Below are 23,166 nucleotides of genomic sequence, written 5' to 3'. Positions count from 1 at the left end.
ATTTTTCAGATAAATGGCTCCTTTCAGTAGATGTGGATGAAGCAGTGGTATATCTGAGAAGTCTGGATTTTTCAAGAGCCTTCTCATCAGAGGAAATACAGAAAAAAAAAACAAAGGAGCCCAAGAGGCAGTCTCTGGAGCAAAGAGCAATTGGCTTGATGCTCCCAAAGGAGGAATCGGTATATTAAAAATAATAAAAAAAATAAATAACAAGGAACACCTGTTCCTTGAAGAAGCAAATAAATCACATATTGACTTACTACAAAAATAAAGTTTTTCCGGTTAGTAAAGATCACGGGGAATACTCATAAGCCATCAAAAGGGCATCAAAGTATGGTCAGCCTTCAGTGGAATATGACTGGAAATGAAAAGATAAGACTTGATAACTCACTGTCCATCTCTTATGTTGAGTATGATTGTGTCCTTAAGATAATTAAGATCAAATTCCTTCTCCACCAATAATTAAGCATGTTGTCTCACTACCTCCTGAAGCAGGGTTTTATCATCATCAGAAAAAAATCTAGTCTCCAATATGACTATGTGCAGATGAGACCAGAGGTGACCAAGCACCCTGAAATGCCTTCCGGAGCAGTCTGCTAATTTACTTGGTTTGCAGCTAGTAGAAACATGGGATCCAACACCACTAAAGATGTGAATGGCAAGTCTTGGATGTTCTGGTACGGAGGGACAGAGTCAAAATTCTAAAGTAACTGGAATGGATGCAAAATGTTTGATGAAATTCTGTCATGTAAAGTCTGGGATAGGATATCATGAAAAGTAAAATGACCATAAGGCTTATGACTTTGCAACATGGCTGTACTGAAACACAGTAAGTCAAACAAATGAATGCTACCACTTGCTACAAAGAAAGTAACTGTTCCATGGCAAGAAAACCTAGAAAAAAGGTAATAGTGAAACAGCAGCCTATAAAGGTCAAGAGGATAAACCAGAGTGAGGTTCACTGTGATACCAAAGAAATTAAATAATTTCAGCATAGACTCTCTGTTGTGTACCAGATCCACAAAGATGAAGTGAAGAGTAAGTTGTCTACACAGTGGAAGATTTTGGCACACTGCAGTTTCTGATGATATACTACTAAGGATATGCAGCTGACAAACAGCCCTGGAGCATCTTAGAGGTGCCCTTAACAACATTCTCCAGGATTTACATGCCTGGCTCTCATTGGTAGAGCTTAAGAGTAGTTAATGGCAAGGCACATATGGCCTCTGGTCAAACAGCCTTGTATTTCTTACAATTCCTATGAAAATTTAGATCAAAAGCTAGAGTCCTGAACTATGACAGGCTTTGACCTGGAAGCACAATCACTTCCTGGACTTTTTGAATCTTGAAGTGGAGGCAGGCATCACGGAGGTCCAAACAGCACATCCAGTTGTCTTCTGACAAACAGAGGAGGAAAGACTGTACCACGCCCACCTGATAGGCGTCTTTACGGACGAAGGAATATACAACACTGGAATTCTGCAATAGCTTGAGGTTTTTGTTTTCTAGGTCACCAAAAAGAACATGAAATACCATAAGTCTTTCTGGTTGGCTGAGACCTTCTGAATGACTTCCTTTAGCAGGAAGCTTAAAATGTCCTTCTTGTCACCTGTTTCTGATGAGATGGAACAGCTGGTAAGAGTAATGAAGGGAGTTGGGGAAAAGTAACAAAGGAGATTAAGTACTCACTGGATATGATTTCTCTGACCCACCCTTCCTTAGTAATGTTTTACCAAGCTCTTATGTGAATGGAAAAGGGGCACACAGGTCCTTTAATAGTGGAAAAGTTATGCAAGGTCTCAGGAATTTTGCCATCAACAGAGTAGCCATGGCCTTAAGGAGAACACTGAAGACTCTTACTTGCCTATTGCTGCTGTGGAAGTTTCAGTGGTCAAAACTGTTTGTTTCTAGCAGTCTCCTGTTACTGCTGCTAGACAATGAGGCCTAACTTCATTTTCAAAGATACATGACAACCCTTCTAATGCCTGGTGTATTTCTTCTGCAAAATCCATCTGGAAATACCCCATGTGCATAAAGTAGCACAGCACATAAAAAAAACATAACCGACAAACATGAACTTCCAAAATTTATCCACTGCACAGAGCTCCATCTATGGATAATGGACAACTGGGCTCTATGGAACTGGAACATTTAGGGCTGCTGTATTAACCACTGTGCGTGGATTAAATGTCTGCCAAATGCAACACTTGCTGAGGAATCTGGAAGTCAAATTATCCGTTTTTAGGAACTAGGGCCATTGTGGCCATGTTCTCCCGGTCAACTTGGTGATATCCTTCAGGATGTGTACCGATGAAGTTATTACCCAGAAGGACCAGTAGGTGAATCTGCAGACTTTCTGTGACCTTCTTTGAAGAAAGGATATGGAGTCTGCTGGTCAACAACTCTTCTGTCACATCAACTGAAGATATGCAAAAACCTTTAGATAGCTAAGCATGAAGAGAGGTGACGCACCTTTTTGCATCCAGATCTTCTCCCAGTGCAAGTAAAGGAGACTCAGCATGTTTCGACTTGGCAAAAACGTTCCTAGGACAAGGCACTATGAACTGAAAAACTAAAGGATCAGTTTTGCAGAAGGTTTGGATAGGTGAGGCTACAGAGGACTCGTGGAGCATCAGACATAAAACATAATCATTTACATCAAGAACAATGACATCAGAAGAGCCAGCAACAAGGAAATAAAGTAAAATATTATGCTGACCACATACTCCTTAGACTCACAAAACGGGAATTTATACAGCAGAAGTGGGACACACAGAACTGATGTCAAAGAAACTGGGAACAAAAGAGCAAACACTGACAGTATAGGAATCTGAGACACAGCAGGTCTCCACAAGAGTGGTGCTGGATAAAAATATGCTGGAGCCACAAAGAGTGATACCACGGATAAGGGCTTCAACATCCAAAACATCAGTGGGAAACAAAATCCAGATGCCAGTGATGTGCTTACTTGCACTGATTAAAGCAGTACCACAGAAAAAATACCTCCAGATGGAAAGGATTTCTTATTTCCTTACTCTGAGGGGGTTGGGGGGAATACACTGCAGACTGACTGTCTTCATCTTTAAAGACGGCTTTGGCCAGCTTATTGTAATCTACAACAATTAAATATATAGCAGCTGATTGTGAGACATTTCAAACACTGGAAATGATAAAAGATAAAAGTATATTTTATTTTCAAACAAAAATAATAATAATGTGAAAATGTTAAATGCTACATTGATTTAGCTTTAACGATTTGCTATTTCTTTCTTGGGTACAAGTCTCTAACTTTAGGTGTGACACGGAGCAACACCAGGTTAAGTAACTTGGCTTATAGCAGGGGCATTAGACTTAAATAACTAGGAGGTATGCATGAAGAATTAAACTCTTGGCCGAGAACCACACTCTCATGAACAGAACCAAATGCAGTGTTGTAGGCTAGTATGAAGGCTACTTGAGGCCTGACGGCCATGAGTTTGAGATCCCTGGCTTAACAGTTACACAGTAGGTAAATGGAAGTTGAGGGAATGAAACTCTGGGTTATAGGATGAAGTTTGATCATTTGCACTAAACTGCCATACTTGATACTGATTTATTTTCTTTCTTTCTTTCTTTCTTATTAAGTGCAGAAAAACAGATTACTTTTAAGTATTTTTAATATATTTTTAATTGTATTAATTATTTATCTTTTGATATCTGTTGCTTTTTTTGTTTTAAGTGCGAGAAATGATGTATATTGAACATGTAAGGCAAAAATCTGCTTTACTTGATCTTAAGAAGCTTTTTCTCGCATTCTACATCTACTGTGCCTCAAATACTAACAGTTGCTGTCTAGCCTGGCAACAAATTGGGAATTGACATGAGGAAGCTTGAACACAACCAACATAGTACTTCAAATGCATATTATGCAGTTTTCCAGGTAGCAAACAATTAACATTTTCAGATGAGTTTGGTGGCAACACCAAAAATCTAGACACAACATATGTAAACAATAATGTTTCCCATATGATTTTCTTAAGTTAGCTTGGCTGCTGGTATGATCGTAACAATTATTTATTTGGATTTGCATTCTCAAGTAACTTTTATGCATGGTTTATTACTATTTTAACATGCATTTGCATTTATGCAGTGCTCTACTTGTGTGTACTTGCTGTTTAAAAGTATATCTTAGTTTAGTGTGATTTTCTGTGCCTATGGGAACTGATGGTTTTCTCCATACGCATATGTCACTTTCTTTCCCTTCTTGTGCTGCTTCATTCTCTTCTTATTGGGTTTATTTTTATCATTTTGTTGACCAGGTTAGTCCCACTAGGCTAGTAGCCTCTTTTTGTGGGAGACTTGAGGTGGTACTTAAACTACTAGGAGACATTTGACAAGGGCATCAGGGAATTTTGTTCACTCTTTTTGATAGATGCAGGCAGTAGAAACCAGGTTCTCTCACCACAAAGCACTTAGAATATTTAACAAAAAGTCCAATTCCACCAACATGAAATAGATCAGCACCAGTTTTCAACACAAAATTGACCGTAGACCAGGATAAATTAAACGATAGATGCCATAGGATCTTTTACACCCACCTGAACTATCACCAACTTAAGCAGATGGGGCCTCAGTTTAATGTCTTATCCGAAGTACAGCACACTGAGTAGTGCAGCAACCCTTTATGCTGCACTGCAGTGTCAGCACTATCTACCTGGTGTGAGAGTAGAACCCACAGCCTACTGTGCCAGTGACATTGCTATTTTCGTTTATTTTATATTATACTTTCACATTCATCAGGGGGCTATTTTTTTCACCACTTTTGCTACCTTTTCATGATCAGCTAATGTACTTACGTTTGAGCTTTTTTTTTGGGGGGGGGGTTACTTTCATAAATTGTATTTAATTTGTTTTATTATCCTGATTACTAAATTTGCATCACAAATAAACAGTTGTGTATTGTAGATGCCTCTTATTTTTTATCCATTCCACATAAAATTTGTGGTTTTCCGGCAAATCACTGAGGACTGAAGTAATGAAATAATGACAGACATTTGAGTTTCAGACTTCATGAATGCTAACACAAAACCCACTATTTAACACATTTGTTTACATGAGCAATATTTAAAATATGTCTCAGATTTTGCCCCCCATTATTTTTGCCTTTATTCAGCACTCTTGTGCTTACAGGTTGAAAAGATGCTTCCTTGCCTAACAAGGTTAGGGATTCCCATTATTCATTTGATTTAAATCGGTTTTATTATTTATATATTTATTTCCTCTCTCACCCTTCTGCTGCTTTAATACTACTACAAAACTTTTATGCCTGCTTCAAAAAAGTGTCAAAAATGCAACTGGCATGAAACTGAGAAATGTCTGTGTAGGTATATATATGAAAAATGATACAATGAACTTTGTGAATCTGTGTGTGTGTGTGGTGGGCAGACATAAACAGAGAATGAGCGGGCGGGGGACAGGATGTTTGAAATAATTTACTGCAGCCTACAACTACAACAATAAGGACATTCAAAGTTACATTAGTCTGGCAGTTGGTGTAGAGCATTAGGGCTTTAAGCTGTTGATCCTGTCGTACAGGGTTTGATATCCTTAGCCCCCCATTTGCCTACTGTGTCATCCTGAGCAAGTCACTTAACCAGACAGTGCTTTGGGCAATTGGAAACTTGAGCTAGGTTCCTCAATGGTCCCCTGGACTGCAACACTACTAACTAACTATGAATCTTAAAATGAAAGGACCATTTACTAAACTTCGTGACATGACGGTCCTATGCTTAGATAATCTCACAAATTCTGCAGTTATATAAACACTAGTCCCAGAGGACTACCTTCAGAACCATCATATGAAAGTTCACAGCAACATATATACAGATCCAGTTTCCACCCAGAAGCCATCTGCTGTATCATTGATTATGCGCCAAAACAAATAACTCCCCAAATCCTTCAGAACTTGCAACACTAACCACAGTATGACAAAAAAAACATTTTTTTCATATGAATGGATGTAACTTGCTTTTTCACAAGTAGATGAAACAAAATAAATTGCAGAGTAAGACAGTTGCTTTGCATTCTGGTCACCGACAGATCAGGTTAATTTTAATTTTAAGTGCTAGCAATAAATTTAGCTGGAAACAGGGCACAATTATTCTGTCTTATTACCATATGGTGAACTGTCTATGTTGTCATACAGTCTGCTGTAGCCTTGCACCTCTGCAAAGAAAAGCATAACTGTTGGAATACTGATCCACGGCATAGATGACAAGGTATACTTTATCTCACGACGCACCTGATTCTGAAATAGAAGGAAAAAAAACATGCTGATTATTTCCTCACATTCTCTAAAATGAAACAGTCCAACAATTAATTCAGAAAATTATAGGTTTTATTTTTAATCCATTTATTACAATGATAACTCATGCAATGCACAAGTACCCCTCTCAGGGATAACTCAGGAGCCCTAGTCTGGCTAACTGGCTTGCTCAGAGTCAAAAAGTATGAAGTAGAGACCAAGGGATTAGAGTTTAAGATGACACTCATTCACCCAAACCCTTTAAAAGCCTGTGCTACACTGACAGACTCTGTATAAAGTTTCGTAAAATACTTTACCATATTCTTAATTGCCAGCTATCAGAAAAGAACAAAACCTCATAACCCTTGTACTTCATCAGTACTAGCTAATTAATGAAACATATTTCAAGACTTCTTAAAATGTGGTCGAAATTCACTTAAAAGTATGAAAGCTGTATACTCTTTCAGGAAGCAAACTATACATCCTTCTTATATTCAAGCCGGTTTAACATAAACTGATAAGTTAATAATGAGCTATACACTATGATGAAGTGGAATATACTGTTCTTCAACTTCTTTTTCTTCTTCTTCTTTTGGCTTTTCTCGGTTAGGGGTCACCACAGCAGATCACCTGTCCGCTCATGATTGGCAGTAGAGTTTTACAGTGTTGAGTTGCCAGCCTGGCGCCCAACCTTCCACAGAAGGCACACACTCATGCCGAGGGCCAATTCAGAGTGTCCAATCCACCTAAAGCATGTCTTTTGGATGTGGGAGGAAACCGGAGCACCTGGAGGAAACCGACGCGACCACAGGGAGGACATGCAGACTCCGCACAGAAGGCACCCCAGCTGAAGATAAAACTAGAGAGCATCTTGCTGTGAGGTGGCAATGCTAACTGCTGCACCCTGTTCTTCAGCTAATATATATAAAAAAAGACATGACTAAAATTAAATACATTGTTTTCAAAAGCCCAATAAACAAAATATTTTTAAATAAAACACTTGATATTCTTATTAAGTATCTAATATTACAATTAAAATACGAAGTTGCAAACAAACTATGAAGAGCACTATATTTTAAATATTAACATAAATACATCTTTTAGTGCAGTAGTCAGACAAGATTAAAAGACAGCGGGATTCATGCACACAAAACAGAATCTCATACAAATTTGATTCAGTAGTGCCTTGGTGCATACGTGCACACAAACAATGGTACATATGCAGCAGTCACACTTAGAGACTGTGAATCATGCAACAATAAGTGGTATACAACAAGTTTTAATTGTGCACTATGTGACAGTGAAGTGCACCACAGTGTGTTTGTGCTCTATAATGTCCATGTAACATTTATATATAGAAAGCAATACACTGATCTTGGAAAAATAATGCAAATATGTTAAAATGCACATAGGAAAACAAACTTATTTACACCTATGCACATAGGAAACCTCTTGCAAAGCCTCAAATTTGCCAACAATAATGACATATTCAATTCAAGGAGCATGGTAACAGCACCCCCCCCCCTTCAAGATTATAACACATACTACCAAGCATAGGCATAGGAAGATTAAAGAAATTAAGAGACAATAACACTGTGTGTGTGTAAGACACACACACACACATACATGCATACACATATAAATTATATAATCTAATATCAAACACTGAAAACAGCGAACAAGAATGAATTTCAGACAGAAACTAAAATGACTGAAAACCAACTCAATGAATACACAGCAGTGGGGTAAAGGCAAATTCCTTGATCTTGCTGAAACACAATTTTAACACAGAAAGCAGCAAACGGGCTGAAACATGTTTAGGGTGTTCACAATTCTAAGCATTTACTCTTATTTACCACAGAAATATATATATTACATACACATATGTGCAGATATATATGTGTGTGTGTGTATGTATTTATATATAATCTGTATGTATGTATGTATATATATATATATATATATATATATATATATATATATATATATATATATATATATATATATATATATATATATATATATATATATATATATAAATAAAATCTATATATATATATATATAAATAATCTGTATGATATGTATATAGATTCATAGGTTCATAGATTAGTACTAGGCTAACTGCCCTTGTGGGCCATTTTAAGCCTAGCCAATTAACCCCTGTGAGAATCAAACCCTGTACCTTGTGTCTGTAAGGCAAACACCTTAACAATTGTGCCAACCTCGTGTGTGTGTGTGTGTGTGTGTGTGTGTGTGTGTGTGTGTGTGTGTGTGTGTGTGTGTGTGTGTGTATATATATATATATATATATATATATATATATATATATATATATATATGGGTTCGTATCACTTCACTGAAAGACCATTTCATTGACGCCCATTTCACTGAGACCAAATCATCTAAAGTTCATTTACTGAAAGTTCATTTGACCTAAAACTCATTTTATTGACAAGTAGTACTCGAAGGCAAGTCAAAGTTATATGACCTTTTCCCCACTGTAGTGCGATCCTGGTGTTAGCATATATAGTTAGGGGGACTGTGGGGGCAAAGCCCCCCATACTGGGTGGTGTGGGGGGCATAGCCCCCCTCTTAATTTGGCTTTCTATTGTCTAGATTTGTTTTACATTATTTGGTAAAACCTAACTATATATACTAACACCAGGATCGCACTACAGTGGGTAAAAGGACATATACCTTTGACTTGCCTTAGGCGTACTACTTGTCAGTGAAATGAGTTTTAGGTGATTTGGTCTCAGTGAAATGGTCTTTCAGTGAAGTGATACAAATCCGTGTGTGTGTGTGTGTGTGTGTGTGTGTGTGTGTGTGTGTGTATATATATATATATATATATATATATATATATATATATATATATATATATATATACATACACACACACACACACACACACATGAATGGTGAATACAGAGACAACAGCATTATCTGTTAGAGACAGTAGATGTCTAGTAGTCCCACAGCACAAAAAATCCTCCTCTACAAAATACACCTGCACAAGACTTCCTGTACAATAAGTATGTGTAATACAATAAATTTAACACACACTTTTTTTTTTCAAAAATGTGTACACTACAAATGCATGCAAAGTTGCCTAAGACTTCCACAAACAAGGCTGCCTTATAGGCTAAAAGTCAACAAAATGTTTTCATGCTTTTCAAATATCCAACTGATGCTCGTATTGTGGCGACAATCTGCAACATTCCCAGAAATTCCTATACCTGCTTTTCGATGTGCACAATGCCCATCTTGCACCTTGTGTATGTTGAGCATAAAGATTTTAAAATAAATAGCAAGTGGGCTAGTCATGCTTTATTCAAGTGTGTAAGCCTGCCACCAGACATCTGCAATCTAAATGCACACTAGGCAATTTCTTACATGTATATATCCCACTATCATGTATGTGGGCAAGGTTTCACTACAGGTTACTGAGGAGCAATTGATTGAAGCCAAGGACAATTACAAATCCTTCTTTAATTATGTTAAATGCCTAAGGAACACCAGTCAATATACATAATTCATACTAGATGGCAAAACTTACTCAAACCGTGTGGACACAGCTAATATACTAGCAAATAAATTTAGTGCAAATATAACTCCTGATACATCTATCCAAAGCTCTATGATACCAATGTCCCTTAACTCCCCTCATCATCAATAATGAACTTGACTAAGAACATTTCCTCCATGGGACCAGATAACATAGTGAGCTGTTTGCTAACAGTACTAAACATGCAGTGGCAGAAACTCTCCACAAGTAATTTATCCGGAGTATGGCATACAGCACTGGTGATGCCATTTCATAAAGGTGGCCCTACTTCCAACCCCAAAAACTACAGGCCCATCAGCTTGACAAGTCTCATGAAAAGACATGGAATACATTATAAACAGACTTGATTAACACAGGCAATCAGGCTAGATCCACAACTATTCATTTTTGTAAAAGGCAGAACCTGTCTGATGAACCTGGTAAAGTTCTTTGAAAAGGTAAAATAAGCTGTTGACAGAGGTCATACTATACACACAACCTATTTTAATTTCATCATAGCATTTGACACCATCCCCCATGCTAGACTTATTAACTAACCAAATATGTTACATCCTGGCCAAAAATTCAACCCAAACCCTTCTTCCAATAACTCGCCCTTGAACCAGCAGTATAGATCAACTTTTATTTTACAGATAGTATAGCATCTCTAACCAAGGATTCTTCAACATCTAATCCCAAACCTGCCCTACAGCCACATATCACCACAATAACTTTCATATTCAAACCTGTGCCAACATCCTACATAAAACTATTCTTAAACTGTGCTTCAGCTGTTGACCTTCCAAGCGAGTACCTAAAAATAGTAGCCAATAGCATTGCCTCTCCTGTCGCAATCTTTATAAATGGGTCAATCTAGGAATCCCATGTTGCCTCTCTCTCTCCGGTAAAAGTAATACATTGTCCCTCTTCACAAAAGGAAGAAATTCAACAGACATTAATAACTGTAGACCGATAAACAGTCTTTTCTCCTCTCACCAAAATACTTGAAAAAATGCAGACTGTAAAATTGATGTTCTTAAAATGTTTTGTAATAACTTGGAGCTTTTCTCCTCCGGCCTCTGCTGAAAATGGGCTTCTACCCATTTGGACTTTCCGGATAAACAAACAAACCCCCCCCCCCCCCCCCCAATGTGGTAAGGTGGATACCTAATTAGATAAAAGACAAAATCTACAGGGCGGTGGCAGGAACATCAGAAATTATGCTGACTAATGGTGTCCCACAGAGACTGAGATCATTTTTGTTTAGTATTTCCCTCTCTGTCTACAGGCAAAAATCCAAGACCTATGGCTTACTTAGTTTGCAGATTACTGCAAAGTGGGAATCTTTGTCAAATCCCTCTCTGACACACAATCCCTCCAGTGGGAAAGTACAGTTGTGTACACTTGCCATAAATGTAGATGTTAAGAGTGTATTCGCTGCTACAGTCATCACTTGTGGATTATCCCTGCTGGGTAGCCCTCGGCCGGCCTGAATACCAGAGTAAAGGATTTCCTCCTGTGTCGGCTGTCCACAGACTGTGGCTGACGTCAGATAGTCAGGGTTATAAAGTGTGGCAGCCAATGCCATTACATCAGTTTTTCTTGCCTCCAATAGGTAGGAGCCCCTAAGAAGATATAGAAATAAGGAAAGAGAAAGGGGAAGGTGGGAGGGAAACAGGACTGCAACAGTGAATACGCTCATACATCTACATTTACGGTAAGTGTACACAACTGTACTATGTTCTTCATGTTTCATTGTTGCAGTCATCACTTGTGGGAAGATTCCCAAAGCTGAGGAAATGGCTGGAGGCATGCTAAACAGGTTATGGGGATGCTAGCATGCCATGCAGGACTCCAGATGCAAAGCCTGCCCTGGTTTCAAAGAATGCAGCCAGTTGGTAGTGCCTGGTGAAAGATGGATGGATGTCCATGTAGCAGCCTCCAGAATATCCTTGGTAGGGACCCCTCTCAGGAAGGCCATGGAGGTAGAGGCTGCTCTCATGGAATGAGATCTAATGGGTTTTGGAGGACTCTTTCCATGGAAGGCATAACAGAAATGTATGCAATGAGAGATCCATTTGGAAATGGTCTGCTTTGTAATGGGTTTCCCCTCTGCCACAGGGGTGAATGAAACCAGTAGCTGGTTAGATTTCCTAACTGATTTGGTCCTGTCCAGGTAAAATCTCAATTGCCTGTGTACATCTAGGATATGCAGAATTATTTTCCCTTTATTGTTAGATTTAGGAAAGAAAGTAGATAGGTGTATGGCCTGGTTGAGAGTTACATTGGAGACCACCTTAGGCATAAAGTAGGGATTGGTTCCGAGAGAGACCCTGTCTGTGTGGAAAATGATGAAGGGCTCAGTGGCCCTAAGGGCCTAGAGCTCAGATACCCCCCTGGCAGAAGTGATGGCCAACAAGAAAGCAGTTTTCCAAGAAAGAAACTTCAGATCTGCTGAGGATGCTGGCTCAAAAGGGGGTAAAGTCAAAGACAAAGTTCAGATCCCAAGCTGGCACAGGTGGCCTTCTAGGTGGTCTGATGTGAGCAACACCTCTGAGGAACTCTTTTAAGATGTGTTGAGAAAACAAGGGCTGCTCTGCCTGAAATAAGCTGAGACAGCTGAAGGATGAGTCTTGATAGAAGAGTAAGACAGGCCCTTTTCTAGTAGCCGGGCGTGGGTGCTATATGCACATCTGCTGTTGCACCAGCAGGTGAATCTTTTCCATTTTGCGGAATATGATTTTCTGGTGCTGGGTCTACGGGCCTCCTTAATAATGTCAAACAATTGTTTGCTGAGGGCTGAAGTATCATCTGCCTTTGTGGAATCAGCCATGCAGCTAACTTGAGTCTGGCAAGGCCTGGTTGCACTAGCTTCCCTCTCTGTTGTGTGAGAAAGTTTGTTGTGGGGGGGGGTAGAAGGATGGGAGGGTGTATGCTCAGACTGAGAAGCATGGGGTACCAGTGCTGCCTTGGCCAGGCTGGGGCAATGAGGATAGCCCTTGGTCCTTCCTCTCTGATCTTGAGAAACACCCTGGGTATCAGAGGCAGTCACCCTGGGTATCAGAGGCAGTGGGGGGAAAGCATACACAAACAGGTTGCCCCAGTGGAAGGAGAGGGCATCCACCCTCTAAGTTTCTGGATGAAACTCTCTTGAGCAGAATTTTGTCAGTTGGTGGTTCTGGTAGCTTGCAAAAAGGTCTATGTCCGTTTTCCCCCAGATATGACTGATTTTTGAGGAAGGTTTCCCTGTGCAACTGCCACTCGTGGGGGTCCAGGAAGTTTCTGCTTAATTGATCCACCAAGGTGTTTTGTGTCCCTGGAATGTATTGTGCTATAAGATGCAGTCCCAGATTTGAGGCAGACTGCCAGATTTTCACAGCTAAGAGATACAGTGGGTAAGACTGCGTGTCCCCCTGCTTGTTGATGTACCACATGACAGTAGTGTTGTCTGTCTTGATTAAGAGTACTCCTGGTGACAGGTGTTCTTGGAAGGTTAGTATTGCCCTGTGCATTTCTTTCAGGTTGATATGGAGACCCTGAACCGCCTGTTCCCAAAAGGCCCGAGTTCGCAGGGTTCCTGTGTGAGCTCCCCAGGCTGCGTCCGACACATCTGTGGTTATGGTTTGGTCATGTGGCTAAAGGACAAAGGGTAGGCCCTTGTTCAGAGTGCAAGCCTCTGCCCACCATAGGAGGTCCTTTCTTAAACAAGGAGTCAGGGAGCTGGTGTCCCAGGGATAGCGAGTGTTGGCACCAGAAGTTCCTTAGGTGCCACTGTAATTTTCTCATATGCAGTCTGGAAAAGGGTACCAGCAGGATGCAGGAGGCCATGTATCCCAGGTCTTGCAGGATTTTTCTGGCAGTGAAGTGGGTTTTGTGTGCCAGCTGTGTGAAGTAAGACTGTAGGAAGGCCTGCTTCTCTGGGGGGAGGTAGGCCTTTTGTGCTGAGATGTCCAGAAGGGTGCTCAAGAAGGTTAATCTTCATGTAGGTTGTAGATGGGACTTCTCCCGGTTAATGGTGAATCCCAGACAGGTTAGTAGTGTCTGCACAAAAGAGAGGTCCTGCAGGAGTCTTTCCTTGGTTTCTGCCTGGATTAGGCAATTGTTGAGATAGAAGGGCATACACATTTATCCCTGTCTGCAAAATGCAATGACTGGATCCAGGCACTAGGTAAAGACTCTGGAAGCAGTGGATAAGCCAAAGGGCAGAGCAGCGAACTGAAACTGTTGGGTCCCTTCTCTGAATTTTAGGCAACTCCTGCAGGACTGCCTGATAGGGATATGCAGATAGGCATCCTTCGGATCTAGGGTCACTAACCAAGCTTGTGGTAGCAACATAGGTAGTAGTTTTTGAAGAGTCAGCATTTTGAATTTTGGAATCCAGGAGGGACAGATTCAGGGTGGAGTGGTCTAGGATAGGGTGCCAGGTGCCCTTTTTTCTGGGGACCAGGAACAGTCTTGAATAAAATCTTTTTCTGGCCTGTTCCTTTGGTACAGGTTCTACTGCACCCTGGGCATAAAGTTTTCAGATCTGACAAATAGCTTCTGTCCTCTGATTTACAGGGACTTCTGGGCAACCTGACCTTTTTGGCTTTTCTTTGAAATAGAATCTGTACCCACTGGTAATAATTTTTAGGATCCATAGATCTGAGGTGATGGCCTGCCAGTTTTCTATGAAGAGGGAAAGTCTTCTTCCTAGCCTGTCTGGTGGCATGAGGGGCGGGGTGGGGGGTGGGGAGTCATTGGGGGTCCTTGGATAAGGGAGTGGGTTTAGAACTCCCTTGTCTAGGAGCAGCAGTGGACCACTGCCAGGGTCTTTGTTGGCTGTGAGACTGGTGTCTAGGGGCTCTGTCCCTGCATCCCTTTCTCTGGACTGGTTTTGTCTGTGAAGGAAAGGACCACTGTTTAGTGGGGAAGTTTCTGCTGAACCTGGGTGGCTACACCTGTAAGAAGTCCTTGACAGTTTGCATGGATTTGGCCTTGTCCTCCATTTTCTTAATGACCTCTTCCACTTTAGGTCCAAACAACTGGTCCTTATCAAAAGGGTCATCTAACAGTTTGGATTTTACCTGGTCAGGCAAAGGTTGCTCCCTTAGCCAAGCATATCTTCTGATCACCGAGCCTGTAACTGCACCCCTGCTAGAAGCTTCTAAGGTATCAAAACCACAATGCAAGGAGTGTTTGGCTACCTGAGCGCTGGACTCACCGAGGTCAGTTAATTCTCTAGTATTAGTATTGTCAGGAATGGAAGATTACTTCTGTTTTATTAGTCAGAGGACATTTTGCTGGAATTTCAGCATATAGAAGTGACAATTCAGGGCTCTTACAGCTAAAGTGGCTGAGGTGTATACCTTTTTTCCCCATTCTGTCTAAAGCTCTGCCATCTTAGGAATGGGATTCTGAGATGAGCTTGCCCTAGCCCCCTTAGGGCCCTGAGTAACAACTTCTGGGTCTGCAGTAGGGTTTTTAAAAAGATACTTGTGGGTGTCTTGCACCCTGTAATATCTATCTGGTTTCCTGGGAGCTGGGGGTAGAGAATCTGGAGAAAGGGCAGATTATAAAAAAACATCCTCTACTACATCCAGGATAGGATGAATGGCCAGAGCCTTATGTTTAGGCAAGTCAAGAAACTCTCTCAGTCTCTTCTTAGACTGAGGGTAATCTTGAGCCTCTCACTGAAAGTGTTCTCTGAGAGAGTTTTAAGGTTTCAACAAAAGAGAGGTCCTCAGGAGGGGAGGCAGACAGAATGGGGTCATCAGCATCAGAGACCTCAAATGCTGTCAAAGACTGGTCTTCCATGTCCGACTCCTCAAGAACAAATCCTTCTGATTCCTGGTTGGAGAGGACCTCAGGGGAGGTAACCCTTTTTCTTTTGGCTAGGGTGCAGGGTGGGGCTGGCTTGCCCTAATAAGAGTCATCAAGTCTTCTGCCATTCTGAGTAGTTGCTGCGGCTGAAGGGCAGGCTGACTTGTCATAGGTCGGTGGCTGGTTCCTTGGGGAGGGACCTGTTTGGGGGTAGTTTTAGGCTTGGGTCTGGACGGGTCGATAGCCTTATATAAGGTTAGTTTAACTGGCGGTGTTGTCATCGGTCTAAGCCTGGCTTTGGTTATTGGAGCTGTCTCAGTGGAAGCTGGTGCCTGCAAAGCGGCTCTGGACCTGACCGTGTGAGAAAAAGTCAACATACCAGCAAGGGGTGATGGATCCAGCAGCATACCAGACTCCGAACAGGTCTCGATAGAGGCCTGCAGTGTTCTTTGGCTGGCGTCAGGGGATGTGAAGGTGACTTATTGAGTTCAGCTGTAGCACTGAGTTGAAAGATACCAGATATTTGACCGGAGTTGTCAGATGGCCTAACTTTTTGAGGCCTATCCTTATCCTTGTCTTCTTTTTTTCTAAGTAAATCAGTAGCTGGCTGACTGACCGATGCCATTTTGCAGTGAGAAAAAGACCCGCTGAAGTGCCTAGCTACAATTTCAGCTCTCCTTCTTATGGTTCTAGCATTAAACAAGATACAGAACAGACAACCGGGGACGTCGTGGTCTGGGCCTAAACAAGTGATGCAGAGAGAATGGAAGTCTTGATGTGAGATCTGCTTTCCACAACTGAGACAATTTTTGACTTTCTCTGACATCGGTTAAAAGCAAGAAAAGGTTCCCCAATGGGGCACTTGGCTTAAGACGACTTTCCGCACATTGACAATGGCCAACTGATGCACTCGCAAAACTGCATCTGCTTCGGGCTCCACATCAAGAAAGACTGATGTAATGGCGTCGGCTGCCACCTTTTATAGCCCTGATGACCTGAAGTCAGCCACAGTCTCTGGACAGCCGATGTAGGAAGGAAATCCTTTATTCTGGTATTCAGACCTGCCGAGGGTTACCCAGTAGGGATAACCCACAACTGATGACTGCAACAGTGAAACACGAAGAACATCTTACAATCCTAAATGCCTGTTGTATTGAAACTAGACTTAAATTAAATGCTAAACAATAAAACATTATTACATTTTGCATACAAACCATCCCCTAACATACAGCACTATCAATACCCCACTTCAAAATGAAAATGCAGTTAGAGACCTGGGAACCTGGACTGATAATTCCCTCTCATTTGATCACCATGCAGCAATGGTTGTCAGGTAATCCTTCTGCTTGGTGCATCTGATCACCAAGGGAATATCATTCAGATCTAAAGATGTTAATGTCCACTAGTATTCAGTACTGATCAGACCAATTATATAATGCAGTGTGACCTCTGTGATGGACATCACCACATATACCAAGCACCTGGAAAAACAGCAAAGGTTCATAACAAAGTATCACAGGCTTAAAACCTTTACACTGCCAGAAAAATAACAGAATAATGATCCCTCTTTCCCGGGTCTTATATGCTCCTCAGAGGATACCTATGGCTTGCCTTCTGAGCAATCAGGGACCCAGTAATCCGGAGATACCTTGTACTTTCAAAAATCAATTAGTTCAACAAATACCACAACAAGAGATCTAAACTTGCTTCAGCAGATCAACAAAACAAGGTGGAGTGACATTCTTTACTGAGAGACTCAGAGAGAACCCTGTAGATGAAAAAGTATTATAAACTAGCTCCCTTTAAATGGGACATGGATAATTGGATGAGTACTTATAAATTGATCCTGTGACTGACAGCCTAGCTCTCCTTGATAGGGGAGGTACAGTCAGGGGTGGGGCTTGGCAAGATGCAACTGTCACAAGACTCCTTGAATTTTCTACGGTTCCTAAAATTTGTTACTTTTCCTTAGCTTTCTCACAATTCTAGAAAAGCTACAGTACTAGGGCCATTTTACATATAATGCTCAATCTTCATATTTAAATCTGTACCTCATCATGCTATAACAGCAAATAAACAGCTGCATAGATGCTGGGGAGGTCATTGCTTATTCAACCTGGTGGATGTTTTGAAAAGGTCACCAAAGCAATGGTTGAAGGCAAAATGGTAAACACCTCATACCTCAAGCTGGCCAAAGCTTTTGACACAATTCCCTACTCAGGAATAGTAGAAAAGCTAAATAAACTGGGAATAATCCCCCCCCCCCCAATATCACCCACTAGATTGACAACTGTCTCACAGATAGGATGCAGATAATCAAAATAAGAGAAGTTACCACCACAAAAAGACCAGTCACCAGTGCAGTCTTCCAGGGTTCTGTGCTGGGACCTCTCCTGTTTGGCATATACTTTTCGGAAGTAAAAGTCAATACAACAGGGGTCCTGCTGACTAAGTTTGCAGATGACTGTAAGCTAGAAGCAGTCAAATATATCCCCTTATAGCTTAGCCACCCTGCAGGAAGTTTTGTTTCAAATAAATAATTGGTGTCAAAATCATGGTCAAACTAAATGTCAAAAAATGTATTACATCCTTTTGCAAGTCATCTACCCTAGGGAACTACCACACTGACAGCTCTCCCTTAAGAAATGGCCTAGTTGTTTGGGATTTTGGAACTTATGTGAACAGTGATCTCACTTTTGACCAACATGTGTCTATTGTTCTAAGAAAACCCTTCTATACTATACAGCTTATAAACAAACAGTGTCTAGATCTAAGGCACCATTGCCCCCCTTACTCAGCCTTTATTAGGCCAGTCCTTGACCATGTCCCCTTTGGCATGCATCTGTCCAGATACGTGCACCAACTGGAACACCCACAGAGATAACTTACTAAAAGGACACAAGGGCTAAACAGCATGCCCTATGTGGACTGACTCAAAAGTCCTGTTACTGTACTTTGCATCCTATGGACTGCTAAGAGGTGGCCTGTGTCTGGCATACAAGGACTCCTCCGACCCATTACTGATGGATTTACTGTATATCAGCAAGTCAAATGGCATAGGAAATACTCCATCTAGGAATCTAAACCTATTCTGCAACATCAACAGAATGATTTAGAGGGACATGTACATTTTGCAGAGGATACCGCCGCTGTGGAGCAGGCTCCACATGCACAAAAAATAAAGTTCATCCCTGTTCATTTTCAAGCACAACTTAAATCTATGGATGGGAAACCGAAAATTCATCCCAGGATTGCCTCCTGTACTACTAATGGACACAGGCAGCAACTAAATGATTTATCACGTGTATGAATCCCCTCAAATTTTCTATTTTATGATCCCAGTTATTCTTTTTAAGGACAGGTAAGGCCAATCTATAACCAAATATGATAGGTTACTTTGATCACTAAAAGGGAAACTGGCTAGGCTTAAACTGGTCTACAAGGGCAGCTAGCCTAGTATTTGCCTATGACCCCATGTAGGATTTACACCATTGATATATCATTTGTCTACTTTACATACCTCTATTTATCATTGCACTATAACTGTATTTTTTCAGTTTTTGGGAAGTGAAGAGTATTGTGCTGCTTTTACCATTATGAAGTTATCAGAAACAAATGATTCTTTTTTTACCACCTCCAATAGGAACCCAGAAACAAGAAAAATCAGGGGGACCCATCTAGTATCATCCAGACCTCTTGTAAAGGAAACTTTTATAAGTGGGTTCTTTCAGCTGAAGTAACTGTCTCGCTTCTTTAGAAGACTGTCAAATCATGCTCAAAGTCAAATATTTGAGGAATGAGACAGCATTTGTGATCCTTTGCTGTGATCTGCTCATTGTCTGTCCAAGCATTGTGCATTCCTGTGAAAAACATTGCCACCATATTTATCCCGACACAGCCTAGACACAAAGCGTTAATGCCATTCTATATAGAACTGTAACCATTTTGTGACTCTGTTCAAATACCACTAGTATGACATGATCAAAAATATCAGAAGAATGTAATTTATCAGTGTCATCTTGAATGTTCTGAGTACTACAGACAGTAGTAGTAGTAGTAGTACAGCTTGTAGGATACAGTGACCAAATGTTCTGCAGTACAAGAGAGTTCAGATTAGCTCTCCCAGCAGACAGATGCTTCTACCATTAGAACTTGAAGGACCATCATTTTTAAATATTATGCTCCAAGTTTTCTGAACTGTAGACGTCCACTACTAGACTTTCTTGATTAATGAATCAGAGACAGAAACTTGTCTGAAGGATCTTTCTCTTGATCCCACAAGTTCCAGAGAGATTTTCTCATTTTGCATCCTACATCAATAAAGCAGGCATCTACCCAACCAAACACCCTAATTATAGGTGGCTCCACTGCAAGACATGCAGATGTACCTCTTACCAAGCTGAGCAAAGAAAGACTGACAGTTAGTTGTTTGTTTGGTGGCAGGATAAGTCAGATCACATATTCATAGGTAGGTACTAGCCTATTGGCCCAAGGGCCTAAGTAAGCCTAGCCAACAAGGTTCCCTGGCTTACGCCACCCAAGAAAGGGGTGTATTTCCTATTTCTCATCCACTCATCAAGATTTTTCTTGAAGAGTACTAATGAGGAACTTTACTTGACATAGATGGGTAGCTTGTTCCAGAGTATGGGAAGTCTCTGGGACAAGAATCTATCCCTCCAGTTTGTCCTGTTTATTGTGGTGACAAGATTTAGGTCCCTAAAGCATGTAGCTCGGAGGGATTGGGATTTCTTTAGGTGTAGCATGTCCAACAGCTCTGGGTTTGACATAGCTTTATATGTTAGGCAGAGATCACCTCAGAGTAGGTGATATGCTATGGAGTAAAGCTGGAGTTTTTTGAGATGGTCACTGTGCAGCATCTGCTTGAGGCCAGTAACCCTCTTTGTGAGGCAAGTCTGTGGCCTTTCCAGCTGCTGCAGATGCCTTGTGAGGTACATTCCAAAAGGGGCATTGTACTCTATAATGGGTCTAATGAGTGTCGAGTAGAGGGGAACAATGACCTCTTTTTTCCCTTTTGTGATAAGGTGTGCCACACAGGACTTCCTGACTACTCTGGCGATGTGATTATCAAAGGACAGACTACTGTCCACCTAGGTCCCAAGGTCTCTTATCACACATTAGGTGTTAAAATGTGGTAGTTCATGGGTACAGAGTTTTTACCAAAGGGGATGACAATGCACTTTTTGGCATTAAGCTTGAGGCCATTGCTCTGACACCAGGCACCTGTCTCAGTGAGGCCCTTCTGTAGGATGTCCACATCATTTGTGGACTCTACTATGCCTCCTAGTTTGCAGTCATCTGTGAACTTCGCTAGCCAGAGGCCTTCTGTGTTGGCCTGTACTTCAGAGAAGTAGATACCAAACAGGAGAGGTCCCAGGACTGAACCCTGTGGTACTCCACTCATCACTGGTTTGAAGTCAGATTTGGAGTCTCCAACTTTTACAGTGTGGGTTCTGTCAGTGAGACAGTTGGCAACCCATCTTGTGATGTAGAGATTTATACCTAGTTTAGTGAGTTTAGCTATAATTCCAGAATGGGGATGGTGTCGAAAGCCTTGGTGAGCTCAAGATAGGCTGTGTGAACCACCTTACCCTCGTCTACGGCTTTGGTGACTGCCTCAAAGAAGTTGATTGGGTTCAGGAGGCATAATCTGCTTTTCACAAACCCGAACTGGGTGGGGTCCAGAGTTTGGAGGTTACCAATGTCTTTGTTATTGGGTTCCATGATGATATGTTCCATGGCCTTGCAGACCAGGCTCATCAGGCTAATAGGGCAATAGTTTCCCGGATCACTGGTGGCTCCCCCTTTGTGGAATGGGATAACTGTTGCTGTGTGCCATTCAGTGGGCACAAAGCCTGATGTGAGGCTATGATTGAACATGGTGCTTAGGTGGGGAGACAGTTTGTTCTGAAGTTCGTGTAAAATGCAGCCTGGGATGTTGTCCGGTCCCATGGATGCTGTGTTTTTGGCTTTAGAGAGTGCAGCTTTTAACTGCGTAGTTGTGATTACAGGGACTCTGCATTCTTCCTGTATAGATATGGGCCCTTTAGGGGGTGAGAGGGGGGTAAAGTTAGCACTGAACCATCTCTGCCAGGATGTTGGCAATATCAGTTGGTTCTGTAATTTTCATGCCGTTGTGCTGTAACTCAGAACAGATCTGGGTGTTGCCATTGAGATTCTTGACATAGCTATAGAATGCTTTGTGGCTGGCCTTAGAATCAGTGACGATTTTGTTTTCATAGCTAGCTTTGGAGGATTTTGTAAGGGATCTCAGCTTCTTACTGAGACTGACCAGGGAGCTCCTCCAGTCATGGGATTTTACTCTCTTTTGCAACAGTTTCTTCCTTCTGTTGTACAGTTTGTTTATGGCAGGGGACCACCAGATTGGCTTCCTTTTTTTGGAGGATAGTGTCTTGGTTCTGTCTGGGATAGCATGATCCATGCACTTGTGTAAGTGCTTATAGAGCGCATTTGTGTAGGATTCAGCAGTCATAACTGTATTGTCCATCTGCACGGGTGTCATGAAGTTCACCACTTCTGTATTAAGAAGCATGAATTTGAGTTTGGAGAAATTTTTACAGTCGTTTCCTTAATGGGGGGATGGGGCCGGGTTGTGGATATCTAGGGTGATTAGTTTATGGTCGGATCGGACCAACGAGGAGTTGAATTCAGGTGTGGAACACTGGTCACTCATGTTGGTAATGACCAGGTCTAGGATATTGTTGCCCCTGGTGGGGGTGTAGATAAGTTGATCCAGGCCATTGGAATTTATGAATTCCAGAAAGCATTGAGAGAAGGAGTTGGTACACAAGTAGTTTTCCCAGTTAATGGTGGGGTAGTTGAAATCACCCATTATTAGGGTGTTTGGTTGAACCCTAATATTTTCTAGTATATCAAGAAAAGAGTAGTGGGAGTCCTGGGGCATGTTGGGGGATCTGTAGCAAGCTACAATTTGGATTGCAGTTTTGCCTAGAGTTAGTTGCACTTGGATAACCTCGGATGCATTACGCTGAGCAACTAGCCTGAAGGTGTGGCTATCCTTAATGAATATGGACACACCTCCTCCTTTGGTGTTCTGGTTGAGGTTACATGGCCAAAACGTGTGGTATGAGTTATAGCCTGGTAGTGTAGGGGGGCTCTCTGGAGCCTTTTACCAGGTCTCAGTCACGGTACAGATATCGATGTTCTCCATTTTAAGGAGTGCCTCTAGTGAGTGCATTTTGAGATTTAGACTTCTGGCATGGAGTAGCATTTCCCTCAGTTTTTGCTTGCCTGTTCCTGTTACGGTGGTGAATTTGTCATTTGAACCTTGCCTAAAAAAAGGCACCAAAGGGTGGCAAGAGCCTTAGCCAGTATCCGGAATACCAGGGGGGACAGGTGCAGGCCATCTCTGGCAAAGCATCGTGGTCTGTCGAGCATGTTGTCCCAGGCAGATAGATACTGAGATACTGGATCCCCTTAGAATGACACCAGAAGGTTAGCCAATTGGTGAAGTCAATCATTTTGTCCTTGTAC

At 41.5% G+C, this 23,166-nt stretch overlaps 1 protein-coding gene across 3 annotated transcripts in view; it reads right to left on the bottom strand.

Moving 5' to 3' along the window:
• SC5D (sterol-C5-desaturase) overlaps nt 1-23,166 on the bottom strand; it is a 158,072-nt gene that overhangs the window by 59,536 nt on the left and 75,370 nt on the right. For all 3 annotated transcript variants that reach the window (XM_044081037.1, XM_044081035.1, XM_044081036.1), the window contains exon 3: nt 6,154-6,286. In XM_044081037.1, the coding sequence (XP_043936972.1) occupies nt 6,154-6,286 (133 nt within the window). The remainder of the gene's footprint in view (nt 1-6,153; nt 6,287-23,166) is intronic.

Source organism: Protopterus annectens, chromosome 8.part0 (genome assembly GCF_019279795.1).
Source record: "Protopterus annectens isolate FY-2018-M chromosome 8.part0, PAN1.0, whole genome shotgun sequence".
NCBI classification, from domain to species: domain Eukaryota; kingdom Metazoa; phylum Chordata; order Ceratodontiformes; family Protopteridae; genus Protopterus; species Protopterus annectens.
Note: the sequence above shows the minus strand (reverse complement) of the source record. Positions and strands in the feature narration are given on the sequence as shown.